At 38.2% G+C, this 14485-nt stretch overlaps 1 protein-coding gene across 1 annotated transcript; it reads left to right on the top strand.

Annotated features, from left to right (window-relative positions):
• Window positions 1–13257: 13257 nt before the first annotated feature.
• Window positions 13258–14112, top strand: LOC149169938 (uncharacterized). The gene has a single exon (XM_089425390.1). It carries the CDS (start codon window positions 13258–13260, stop codon window positions 14110–14112), a length of 855 nt encoding a protein of 284 aa, XP_089281516.1.
• The last annotated feature ends 373 nt before the right edge of the window (window positions 14113–14485 follow it).

Below are 14485 nucleotides of genomic sequence, written 5' to 3'. Positions count from 1 at the left end.
ATAATTAGAGCTGCATAAAACTCTCTGAGAATCCAGTGTTTCATGACAGGTCCAAGCATATAGATATCCATTACTATCATCTACGGGACTGTGTGGTCAAGAGGATCATGATGTTGCAGTATGTTTTGACCGAGGAGCAGGATGCAGATATTTTGACTAAGGCATTATCAAAATGCAAGTTCGAGTTCCAAAAAGATAGGATCGAGGTTACTAATAATCCCTTTCTTGTTGAGAGGGAGCGTTGAGATTTGCAACAAGAAATGCTAAAAAATAGAAAATGCTAAAAATAGCACTGCTATAAATAGCAGTTCAACCATTGTGGATCTTAGCAACAATGGGTGAAAAGTGAAAGTGCTAAAAATAGATTTTCTAAAAATAGAATTTTGGGATCCCTTATTACTTTAGTCAGTCCCTAGACTAAACATAGGAAGTAAAATTCGAATTTGATGTTAACAACTATTTGTAAATTGATTAATTAATTCATCTTGAGTTAATTAGTTAAGGAATTATGAACATGAAGTCTATGTGAGGACATGCAACAATTTCTCCTTTGATTGAGGGATTTATCCATTAGTTAAAGAGATAAGAGTGAGTTGTAATTAGTTGGCTCAGTTAACTGAGTCAAGTCCAGTTAGATTAATTTAACGGTTTGTTAAATTATGAGAGTTCAATTAGTTAATGCTTGCATGCATGTAACTACTGTATTTCAGATAACTGAAGATTCACTCATGGATAACTCATGCATTTCAGTTTAGTCAGAGACCCAGTTGAGATCAGATGGAGGGATAGTGTACTATCAATTGCTAGAATATTCCATTGTGAATATTTCTTGCATGCAGAAGGAATAGTATTCCTTAAGGATTGCGCAGTTGAATCAGAGGTTACAGTGAGTGTGATGAGGCCAATTCACACATATGACATCATTGGACCCCAATCAAAACTGTGCAAGGAAATAGGAGGCTTGGAGGGCTTGAGGAAGATATATTCTATGTCTATTGAGTTTGTGAGCAGTATTTTTGGTTGCAGAGAGAGCAGGATAGCTTGAGAGCTGATTCTTTTTGTAACTTGAACAAGATTTCCACTTGTATGATAATAAAAAGTTGGGGTTTTAGGCTGGTGCTTTCCCCAGTGATATATCTTCTGTGTTATGTTTGATTACTTCTCATTCTTAGTTGTATCTGTTCATGATTGATGTTGCTCATGTTTGATTAAGCTTCCACTCAATTGTTTGTAGAAGTAGATCAAGTGTTTTTCTTTAGTATATTGCATTACCAGGTGATCTACAGTGGGAAAATCTACAGAAGGTTGTATCCTTCTATAGGTAGAATCTTGCGTACTGGTATAAGACTGCACCAGTACAAAAAAAAATTGTAAACATAATTTTCTTATTATTAAAAGAAGACAGAGACGACAGTAGCAGGTGGTTTTCACCCACATTGGGTTTCCACCTTATATCTTGGTGTTCATGTGTGTTTCTTATGTGTGATGCTTTATTTTTCTTTTATAGCACTGTCTAATGAGTTCTTGATATACTGATTAAGGTTCAACACATGATAATTTGGGTAAATCAAAAGATCTCTGCATATATGTTGGTTTCATTAAGTACAGTTGCATATACACGCTAGTTCACTGAGTTGAAGTAGCGTATACAAATCAGTTTTGAAAATTAAATTATTGATCTGATAATACTGATTCACCCCCCCTCTTAGTATTATTTCCAACAATTGGTATCAGAGTAGGTCCTTCAGAGGAAGCTTGATCGCTTGAAGGAAGTTCCATCATCATGAGTAATCAAGAAAGCGGGGGATCCATTACACCGCCAATCTTTGATGGGAGCAACTTTGTTTATTGGAAGGTAAGAACCACAACCTATCTTCAATCTCTTAGAACAGATGTCTGGGAAATCGTGGAAGGAGGATATACATTTCCATCAGCAATTCCTACAGATACGACAGGTAAAAAGTAATATGAAACCAATGCTAAGGTTGTCAATACATTATTAGGAAGTCTGTCAAAATCAAAGTTTTTTAAAGTTATGCAGCCCAAATCAGCCAAAGAAATATGGGACAAAATCATTCTAAGCTACAAAGGAGACTCTTAGGTAAAACATGCTAAACTGCAAACTCTTAGAATTCAATATGAAACTCTCACGATGCATAATGATGAAAATATAGCTAGTTACTTCTTACGTATAGATGAGGTTGTTAATTGCATGAAGAATCTGCGTGAAGAGATAAAGGAAGTTACCTTAGTTGAAAAAAGTTTTAAGATCCTTATATGCTAAATTTGAATGAAAAGTATCTGCCATAGAAGAAAAGCAGGATCTATAGACTATTACTATGACACAACTTCGTGGCATCTTAACTACCTTTGAGATGAGAAAAGGAGATCCATCAGATATGAGAGAAGCCACATTTAAAGCTTTAGCAAAATGAAAAGAAGAACTCAATGAATCAGGACATATTTTAGAAGAAAAAGAGGAAGCAAACTTTGTCAAGAAGCTTCAACAGGGTTCTGTAAGATTCAGAGGTAAACTACCTTTCAAATGTTTTGCTTGTGGTAGAGTCGGTCATTATGCTGCCAAATGTCCTCATAAAGATAAATATGATAAAGGGAAGGAATATGCAAAATGGAATAGAAAACAAAGTGCAAGTAAAGAGAGAACTATACTCATGAAGATAATGATGGTTTATCAAATAGTAATGACTATAGACTTCTGATGGCTTATGAAGATGATGACTTTTTGGATGCTTTAGATGAAGATGACCTTTATGAAGAAATCTCTAAGCTCAAAATCTGTTTAGAAAAAAAGAATATGATATAGATACCTTGACATACCCACTTGCTGAAAGAGAAAAACATAATGAAAAACTAGAATGTGAAATTGTGGGTCTAAGAAAAGATCTTGAGAAAACAAAAGCTCTCAATCTTAGATTTGCTAAAGGATAAGAAACCTTAAATTAAATTATCAAAGTGCATCGTTCTCCTCTGATAAAGACAAGTCTTGGATATACTGAAGAAGAATCTCAATCACAGAAGCCGTTAACCTCCACTAAAAGCTATCTTGATGCAGTAAAGAGCAGTGAACAGTTTGACAATAATCAGTAAAGGCATAAAGTAGATCACCAGGAAAATCAAGCTCAATTTACTTCAAGGATGAATAGAAGCCACAATCAACCTCAGGTAAATCGTACTCAATTTGCTTCAAAGATAAATATCAATAGAAACTACAATCACCAAGTCAGTAGATTCGATAATCGCAGGAAATTCTTTAATGGTCAATGTTTCTCATGTCATAATTTTGGACACAAAGCTACTCAATGTGTTGCTTACAAAACCATGATGACTAGAGAAGCACGAAATCAAAGGAATGTAACAGGGATCAAGAAAAGTTCCTATAATAACTTTTCTCTTCATGAAAATGAAATATAATGCTCAATCTGTAACAACTCTGGCCATGAAGAATCTGAATGCAGGAGTAAATTTCGGCAAATATCTCAAAAGGAGCAAACTCCATTAAATCCCAAAATATGGAGAAAGAAAGAACTGCAAACAGAAAGATGTGGTATAGCCTTGTATAAAAAAGGACAAGAAAACCAGTGGCACATCGACAGTGGATGCTCAAAACACATGACAGGTGACAAAGAAAAACTACACTCATATAATGCCTTAGAAAAGGAAAAGAGTGTCTCATTTGGAAACGACACTCCTGCTGTTATAAAAGGTAAAGGCTCTATTTTCTTGAAAGAGAAGGTTAAAGCTGGGAATGTTATGTATGTTGATGGCTTAAGGCATAACTTGTTGACTGTGAGTCAAATTTGTGATCAAGGAAATGAAGTAGTGTTTCGATCAAATTGATGTGTTGTTCGTGAGCTTGATACAAGAGAAACTGTGATCAAAGGTACAAGAACTCAAAACAACCTATACATACTCAAGGGAGGACAACAACAATGCTATTTTAGAAAAAATGATGAAAAATGGCTATGGCATAGAAGATTGGGACATCTAAGCTTTTCTAAAATAAGAAAAGCATGCAGATTCCAGGTTGTTCATGATCTTCCAAATATCAACATTCATGAAAATACTATATGCAAATCATGTCAATTCGGTAAGCAAACCAGATCTCACTTCATCAAAAAGGAAGGGTCAGCTAGTAAGCCTCTTGAACTTGTTCATACTGATTTATGTGGACCATCAAGGAAAAGGTCACCTCATGGAGAAGAATACTTTATATTGTTCATTGATGATTTTTCCAGAATGTGTTAGATAGGTCTTTTAAAGCATAAATATGAAGCATTTGAAAAGTTAAAATCCTTCAAAGCTTTGGTTGAAAATGAATCAGATCGTAAAATCAAATGCCTCAGATCCGATCAAGGAGGGGAATTTACCTCAGATGAATTTTTTGACTTTTGTGAACAACATGGAATAAAAAGGCAGTTCTCCATCGCAAGGAATCCTCAACAAAATGGAGTGGTAGAAAGGATGAACAGAATTTTTCAACAAATGGCTCATGCTATGCTAGATGAATCTAGAACTCCTGCAACCTTCTGGGTTGAAGCTGCATTTGCTGCCGTCACTATTCTCAACCAAGAAAACGTTTGGGTAAACAACACTCAAACTCCACATGAAATTTGCTATGGTAAGAATCCTACTGTAAAATACTTTAAATTTTTTGGAAGAAAATGTTACATCAAAAGGATTGATGAAATGGTAAGTTTGTACCCAGAGCAGATGAAGGTATTCTTCTTGGCTACTCTTCTCGAAGTAATGGATATAAATGCTATAATAAAGGACTTGGGAAAATTATTGAAAGTATTGATGTTGTGGTTGATGAAGCATGCAAAAATCCAAAACAAATAAAAACTGAAGATTATGACAATGAAGAAGATGAAGATCATTTTCCCACATAAAATCACACTAATTCTGAAGAAGAAACTAATGAAGCACCAGAAGAAGAGATAATGATAGAGGAAAAGACTTCGTCCAGGTATGTTCAGAAAAATCATCCAGAAACTCAAATTTTAGGGGAAAAAGGGGCAGGTGTGCAGACAAGAAGAACCATTGTCGAGGCCTCAAGCTATCTAGCATTACTATCTTCCACTGAACCTCAAAATGTAAATGAAGCATGCAGAGATGAATGTTAGGTCAAGGCCATGAATGAAGAACTTGAGAAAATTGAAAAGAATAATACTTGGGAATTAGTTCCTAGACCTCATGATAAGAATATCATAGGAACCAAATGGATATTCAAAAACAAGCTAAATGAAAATGGAGAAGTTATCAAAAACAAGGCTAGACTCATTTGCAAAGGATATGCTCAACAAGAAGGTATAGATTTTGAAGAAAAATTTGCACCTGTTGCTATACTTGAAGCAATAAGAATGTTTCTTGCTCTTTCTAGTTTTCAGAAATTCAAAGTATACCAAATGGATGTAAAATCTTCCTTTCTTAATGGAGACTTAGAAGAATAAGTCTATATTAAACAACCAGAAGGATTCATTCTTGGAAATGATGCAAAACTTGTATGCAAACTCAGAAAGGCTCTCTATGGTCTAAAATAGGCTCCAAGGGCCTAGTATTACTGTCTTGACAAATATCTCCACCAACAGGGTTTTTCAAAGGGGTCAATAGATAAAAATATATATACAAAGATGGTCACTGATAAATTGCTAATAATTGTTGTGTATGTTGATGATATAATTCTTAGTAGCAATGAAGAATCCATGAGTCAAAATTTTGCTTCAGTAATGGAGCAAGAATTTGAAATGTCCTTGCTTGGTGAGCTTACCTATTTTATTGGTCTACAAGTTCAACAAAATAAAGATGGTATTTTTCTCTCACAAACCAAATATCTCAAACTGATCCTAAAAAACTACAGCATGGAAGATTCTAAACCAGTATGTACCCCAATGGTAACAAGATGTAGTCTTAGCTCAAATGATGAATCAGCAATAATACATCAACCAACTTACAGATCCATGATTGGCAGTATGCTTTATCTAACAGGTACTCGACCGGACATCATGCATGCAGTGGGAATAGTTGGATGATTCCAAGCAAATCCAAAGGAATCACACCTTCAGACAGTCAAAAGGATTTTCAAATATCTTCAAGGAACACAGAACTTTGGTTTATGGTATCCTAGAGATATAGATCTTACACTTCATGCATATACGGATGCAGATTAGGCAGGAAGTGTTGATGATAGAAAAAGCACTAGTGGTGGTGCATTATATATGGGTTCCAGGTTAGTGTCTTGGTTTAGCAAGAAACAAAGTTTAATTGCATTATCTACAGCTGAAGTAGAATACGTGGCTGCTGCATCTTGCTACACACAACTACTTTGGATGACGCAAACCTTGCAAGACATTCAAATCACATGTGCTCCACCCATCTCCATTCTATGTGATAATACAAGTGCCATCAATATTTCAAAGAATCCAGTCATGCACTCCAAGACCAAGCACATACCCATCAAATATCATTTTCTATGTGAACAAATGCTTGAACAAAAGGTCAAATTAGATTATGTTCCCTCCAAATAATAGGTTTCTAATATATTCACTAAACCACTGCCCATAGAGACATTTGAATATCTTAGGCAAAAGCTGGGAGTAGTTGCTGCATCATCCTACTATTAAATCCTATTTTTCAGAAAAAGGTGGTTATACACGAGTTTCATGAAGTGTAGTTGCATACATACGTGGGTTTCTGTGGGCATAGTCGTGTATATGTTGGTTTGAAGAAAGGTTGTGGGACAGACTCAGGAAAAAGGGCTCTGTTATGGTTCTGCCAATTATCTGCTTTGTTTGATGATGGTTACAATCTGTTGATAACATGTGGAAATATATTGGTCCTCATAAAGTTGTTGATAACTTGATATATATCTGATTGATGATGATGCTTTGATATCTTTTACTGACATATGCAATGATAAGATCTGACAGTGAACAGGTGGAACAAGTTTAGGGGGAGAACATGGTTATGATAATGGAACGAAGTAAGTTGATATCGATGAGATCAAGAGGATGAGTTGATATATGCCAACATACTTTGACACAGGTTGATGATGATGAACATATACAGGTTGCTAGTATGGATGCTGTTGGCAGATGCTGTTGACAGATGCTGCTGATGGTGCAGATCATATGATAGTTGATGATGACTATCATTGTCTTGTTTAAGAAATTTGGTCTCTGTTATATATGTCATGTATATCTTTTGATGTCATGAAAAGACCTAATTTGTAACCCCACTATGCATGGGATGGATGATGTAATGTTTCTTGTTTTTGACATGTATAAACAATTGATATATCCCCACTTGGTTAGGTGGGTGAGTCAAATTTGGTATATCCCCACTTGGTTGGGATATGGATGTATGTATGAGCCATTGGTGATAGGAAGCTCATTTGTGATGTATGTATAGAGTCATGTTCTTCTTTTAGAACATCTTTTTGCAGACTTTTCTTATGCTTAGGTGGAGCATGGACTTGATCATGGGAGCTCAATCAGCACACTTCATCATATTAGTGAATTTAACATGCATTCAGGGGGAGCATGACCCTTTGACCTTGATGTCAAAGGGGGAGAGTGACTTGGTTTGCTTTTTGCCATCAAGTCCAAAGGGGGATATTGTTGGAATTATGATGTATGTGTTGTACTTGATGGCAAGCCACTTGTAGCAGAACAACTCACTTGTATATGGTAACTAGATGAATCTATAGAAGAGATATCAGATGTGACAAAATGCATGACATTAGTGTTTAAATATGTGATAAAATGTAGGGCAGCTTCAAGGAATCAATTCAGAAGGCAACTCACTCAGATGAAAGATCACATTATAATAGGTAAACAACAAAGAGTTACAGATCAGTCTTCACAGAATGAAGAAAGAGAGGTATACGCAGGTTCACCATTTACCAAGCTACGTATACATGCAGGTTCACTGTATACAAGTTGCATATACATACACATGCACTTTCACATAAGGAAAAGTGCGTATACCTTGGAAAACTAAATTTTTGGTCCAAAGTATTTGGTCCATGGTATTTTGATCCATGGTATTGGTCCAAGGTATCTGGTCTGAGGTATTGAGCCTAGGTGCTTGGTCCAAGGTATTGGTCCTAAGAGGTTTTGGTCCATGGTATTGAGAAAGGTCTAAAACTATAAAGGAGGAGAAGATCATTAGGCCAAGGTGCGAAAGTATCGAATATTTGATGAAGTGTGAGATCTAGTATGCAGGTTATTGGGTTATGGTGCATTGCTGGATTTGAACCAAGGATGAACCTTAGCTGATGATGAGGGATCAGATCTAATGATAGATTGGGATCTTAAGGTGAAAAATGAATTATCATTAGGTGTTTTTTCTCATGTATATTCTAGATCTGAATTTTGACGCATATATTATTCTGTAAATAATATGATCTAGGTATAACTAAAGTTTGTAATAGCTTCAGAATTCTGAATCTAGATTTGTAGATATAAATGTTGGTTGGCTTTGAGGAAAGCACGTATACATGCAGGTTCGACACATGGAAGTAGCATATAACTTATAAGATATGTTTTAGTTTCTTATGTTTTCTGTTGCAGTGTTCTGGGTTCTGGCTTGGGTTTTGGTTACTGTATTTGGTGGCAACATTCTGAATGATCAGATTGATGGGTTGTTAAAGTGATTGATTGATTTAGTTGTGGTTGGTTCAAAAGGAGATTGGTTGATGAAGATATGTTTGATGATTGAATGATGTTGTTGATGGATCCAATCTGAAAATTTATGAAACGATGTCCCTGAAGGAAGAAAGAAGGTCATAGCCTTCTGTAGGCCGGCGCCTACGTACTAGCAAACATATCGGCTAGTACAAGAGCTAGGGGTTGTAGCTCCCTTCCAATAGAAGCTGGAGAACGAGAGAAGGTTGTAGCCTTCTGCAGGTAGAAGCCTACGTACTGGTATAAGACTGCACCAGTACAAAAAAAAATTGTAAACAGAATTTTTCTTATTATTAAAAGAAGACAGAGACAACAACAGCAGGTGGTTTTCACCCACATTGGGTTTCCACCTTATATCTTGGTGTTCATGTGTGTTGCTTATGTGTGATGCTTTATTTTTCTTTTACTGCACTGTCTAATGAATTCCTGATATAGTGATTAAGGTTCAACACATGATAATTTGTGTAAATCAAAAGATCTCTGCATATATGATGGTTTCATTAAGTACAGTTGCATATACATGTTAGTTCACTGAGCTGAAGTAGCGTATACAAATTAGTTTTGAAAATTAAATTATTGATATGATAATATTGATTCACCCCCCCTCTCAGTATTATTTCCAACACTCCTTTGTTTCTTTGGGCCTACGGTAATCGTTGTACTTTTCATTGAAGACTTGTTGCATTTGGGCATAGGTAGTGATGATGCCTCTAGATAAACTCATAAACTAGCACAAGGATGCATATTTGAGGGTAGATGGAAACAACTTAAAGCTTCTTTTCATCAGAGGCATAGTCATAGGTTTGAAATACAATAGAAAATTGAAACATGAAGGTGTCAGGGTCCTCAAATGTTAGGCCATGGAAATGTGGAAGCGAAGAAAGGCTTATATTCTTCATTCTAGACTCCCCATGGGTTTATATGATAGGGAAAATATCATTTTCTCTGTTTTTAGCCATGGTTTGGGTAGGTGAGATAAGTTCTTCTTCCCATATGGGCTCCTCAAAAATTTCAAGTTGCTCACCTAGTGGGTCTTCTAACTCCCCTATGGTCAAAGAGGGAGGTTCATAATCACCAAAGAAGAATGAAGGTTGGATGCTTGAAGGGGTGGGGATTTTTTGTAAGAATTTTCCTTGACTATCGCTACTCCTATGAGGCATGAAAGAACTAGATCTAGTTTTTTTTTTGAATTTTCTCTCCCTTTTTTGAAGCTTTCAAATCAATAAGGCCGATGAAAAACAAAAAGAAAAAAATCAATTCGTAAGCAGAGACAACACCCACTTGGACACCTCCCTAGAAATGATGCCAAAAAGTGACGAGACCTGGTACTGCATCAAGGATGTTGCAACTCCCAAGGCTCTCGACTTAAATTATAAACCCAGGGTTCGTACAAACTTAGAGGTGAAAATGTTGTATTAACAATAGGTTAAGTTATACTCATGTTACACTTAGTCATTAGATCAGATCAAGGTATTCAAATACCACTCCTTCAGTTAAATACAAAGATAATTTCCTATGAAAGTGTTATGAACATAAATTGTATAAAATAAAATAAACATAAATAAATATAAATAAATGTAAATACTAAATAATCAAGTAATGATTATGTTAAGTGGTCATTAGTTAAGTGAAAAGCATGTCTAAAAGACATGCCCAGTCACAAAAGGACACCTACTTAGGTTGATCCGGATTTAAACAGGAACGCAATAAATTATAGAGATAACCATAAACAAAAAGATGCAGTAGAAATAATACTTCATTTCATTAATGTAAAATACTGAAATATGCTTACAAACAACAATGGAAATAAACCAGCTAGGGCGATGGTAGCTTATCTCTGAGAAGAGATGTGGCGGCTACATGCCTCTGAACTGAGTTACAATGAGGCTCGAAGGCCTATTTATTGTTGAGAAACATGGGAAAACCCTAAACATCCAAAAAGCTAATCCTAGAAGATGAAATGCCAAACTGTGGGCCTCGTTTGGGTAAATTGGTACATCAACTTCTTGAGGTTGTAACTTTGGCATACGATCTTCGTTTGACGCATACAATATCTCATTAGAAAGATCTATACAAGAACTACAACTTTGGAAAGAGCAAAATTGGTCCATGGACCCATGTTGCTCCTAGTGTTCCCAAAAATACGTCGTTTAGGGCCTCAAAATGGCTTCGGAAGTTCATGACCCGAAAAACTACTAAAAATAGTAAATTATGCTACAATTAAGCAAACTGAAAAGCCGTAAGAAACAATGGTGAGGGTCCAAGTGGACTTGGTGGGTGGCCACCAATATCCACCTGGATCATTCCTCCCCCTTAGGAAGCAATGGTCCCCATTGTGTTGAGCTCCTCCATGAGATGAGGAAACTGTTGGCTGATAAAATGTGCCTTTTAAAACTCCTAATTATCCCACATTAATTATCAACCCGGGCAAGTCCTTTTAGTTCAAGAATGTACACAGTATGTGGCTGCTATTAATTCAGAGAGTAATGTTTCCTAAATTGTAGTATAGATCTTAAAATACAAGAGTAAACAGATGCATCTAATAAACTCCATTTGCAATCATTAAAGGAAATATAACATCTAAACTTCAAGACTTGATCTTCTACCGAAATTGTAATCAATCCTTACTCAAGAAATTCAACTAGCAATGGCATCAGCTGAGAGTATAGTAGCAATAACTCATCTCTTCTTAACTGATTTAATTTAAATGAAATTCAATCTCCAGTAAATAATCCAAACAACAATGATATCAATTTGAGAGTCCAATAGCGGTAATTAAACTCTTTACAGTTGATTAATTTAGGTTGAATACTTATCTAAGTAACTCAATTTAAAATGGAGAGCTCTGAGCGGACTGAGCGATTAGGGTTTTGCAGGAAGCTGTGACGGAGCAGACAGCGCTGCTCTAGTACTGCACTCATCCTATCCGTTTCCTCTGGCGTGTAGCAGAACAGCACGACATTAGACAGGCGCTATGGAATATCCTCAGGGGGGGGCGTCAGAGCCCTCCCCAAAGCAGAACGACCCGGAACAGGCATTCCATTTTGGATCGATCGATAGAGAGATCCTGAACAAAGGGAAAAGACAACAGCAAGATCACAAGAAAACAGAAGGACGACAAGACCATGACAGCGGCAATCAGGAAAAGGGAAAAAACCCGGAGGAAGCACCAAAAGTATCCTCTACAACCTGTAAGCCAGTAGCCACAGAAAGGCCAAGAATCGAGTTACCTGGGCACAAAATAGATGCTCGAATCGAGTTCATGAGAGATCATGCCATCATTGGGAAATTTATAGGGTTCTGGCCGACGGAAAGAGCTCTATATGGGTGGATTGCAGCAAAATGGAAGCCAAAAGGAGATGTTACTCTGCAGTTAGGGCCAAAGGGCTTCTTTACAGTTATCTTTTACTGTATTGAAGACAAACTCAGGGTACTGGGAACAGGGCCTCACTTTTTCAACGCAGCAGGCCTGTACATGAGAGATTGGATACCAAGATTCAACCCGGACAAGGAAGACCTCACCTGGGCGCCAGTCTGGATCAGAATGTATGGACTTCCAGATGAATATTGGGACGAGGACGTTCTCAGGAAAATTGGAAATGGACTAGGGGAATACATTAGAACTGCAGAAGAAACAAAAATGCGCAGATTCATTTCCTATGCTCGCATCTGCGTATTTATGCGGCTGAATGAAGCACTTCCAGAATCGATAAATCTCTCTCATAGGGACGAAGAGTGGATCCAACCCTTGGACTACGAGCATGTTCCCTTCCGGTGCAGAAGATGCCATGCTCTAGGACATCTCTTCCGTGACTGTCCCTTGAATGCCAAAGTTACTTCACCTGACCCTTCTGCCTCAGATGCCCAAGATGGCTTTACAAAAGCCCCCAGCCGAAGACGCGCGCACAGGAAACCCTCAAATGGGCAAAAGCCCCTGCAAAACAGCTCTAGTGGCCCTGCATCTAAGAATAGTTTCGAAATCCTGGCTCAATCCTCTGAGGATCCTCCCCCGATCTCTGAAGCTAACCCTTCCCATCCCTCCTCTTCCACCCACCCACCTCCTTCTTCCTCCTCCCCCAATCGCCATTCCCCCTCCCACTTCCATGATCTCCCCTCCGGGGACAAGAAGGATCAGGCAAAGAACGACAAGGAAAGGGATATCGATGGAAAGTCAGATTCTCCTTCTAACGAAAAATTGATTGAGGACGAAGGCACTCAGGTGCAACCGATGGAAGAGGAACCGGAAAGCATAGACCTGCATGGCCTTGATATTCTAGAACTGGAACTAGCATGCAAAACGAAGGCGTATGACAGCATCTCAGAAGCCCAACTTAGCAAGTTGGAAGTGGTTATCTCAAGAGCATACCAGCAGCAGCAACTTGGGATTCAACCAGGAAGCCAGTGGGATGGAAGCCAACCTCCAAAGGAGTCAAAAAAGAGGGGACGAAAAACAGATCTACAAAGAACGATCGAGGTCGGGAAACTCCTGGTAGACTCAGGCAGGTATGCGAAATTGACAAAGTACTACAAACCCTCTCCAAATGGTTGAACCATGAAGCTGGTCTCATGGAACTTAAGAGGGCTCAACAGCCCAGGTAAACTTAGAATGTTAAAAAACATGATTAAAGCGGAAAAGCCGCAAATTTGCTTACTCCAGGAAACCAAATGTAACGGAACCACATTAGGCAGCATCCTCACAAAAGCTTGGCCAGGATGCCGCTCAGTAGCAGTAGATGCATCAGGAGCGTCAGGAGGGCTGGCCATAGCATGGAATACTCAAGCAATAGATCTCTCAGAGTTCCATGCCTCTCATCACCTCATACAGGCAGCCTTCCACATTTTGGGCACGAATGTACATGGTAATCTCTCGAATGTATACTTCCCGCAGGACACAGGAAGCAAAATAGCACTTCTAGACACCATCGAGGCACTGAATAATAACAGAAGGCACCCTCTCTGGATCATTGGAGGGGATTTTAACATGATCACTAAGCTAGAAGAGAAGACTGGGGGGAGAAACAGATTGGAACAAGAAAACATCCATTTCAAGGACTTCATTCAAAACGCCTCCCTTATAGACATGCCTTTCTGCAATGGTACATTCACGTGGAGTAATCACAGAGCCGGCAAATACCAAATCGCATCCAAGCTCGATCGCTTCCTCATCTCAGATAATGCGATTCATCTTGGAGGGGACATCACAGCCGCTATTCTCCCGCATACTGGTTCGGACCACTGGCCGATAGCTCTCCAATGGCAACGACCCGGAAACCAGACTCGGAGACCCTTCCGTTTCGAAGGTTTCTGGCTCTCGCACCCTGAGTTCAAAGACTTTGTTAAAGCCACTTGGACCTCCTTCACCCCTCCAGAAGGATCTAAGATGTACAAATTCCAACAGAAGCTCTGATTCCTAAAAATCCACCTAAAGCGATGGAACAGAGAAACCTTTGGAGATATATTCAAAGCACAGCAAGATCTCAATCGGGAACTAGCGGATCTCCATCAAAAAATTATCACAGAAGGACACACAGAAGGGACACTGGAACAGGAAAGGCGCATCCACAGGCAGATTGAGGAAAGGCAGAAGCAGGAGGAAATTTACTGGAAACAAAAGTCCAGAATAAGATGGTTGAAGGAAGGCGAACGCAACACCAAATTCTTCCACAGAACCACCATTCAAAGAAGAATGCACAACAGCATTCCGTTTATCCAGAAGCCAGGAGGAGAGAGAGTAGAAACGCATGAGGAAATCGAGGAAGAATTTCGCAATCACTTCAACC

The sequence above is a fragment of the Pinus tabuliformis genome, chromosome 4_2, assembly GCF_031772625.1.
Source record: "Pinus tabuliformis cultivar Carrire ecotype Pingquan chromosome 4_2, CPIR1, whole genome shotgun sequence".
NCBI lineage: Eukaryota > Viridiplantae > Streptophyta > Pinopsida > Pinales > Pinaceae > Pinus > Pinus tabuliformis.
Note: the sequence above shows the minus strand (reverse complement) of the source record. Positions and strands in the feature narration are given on the sequence as shown.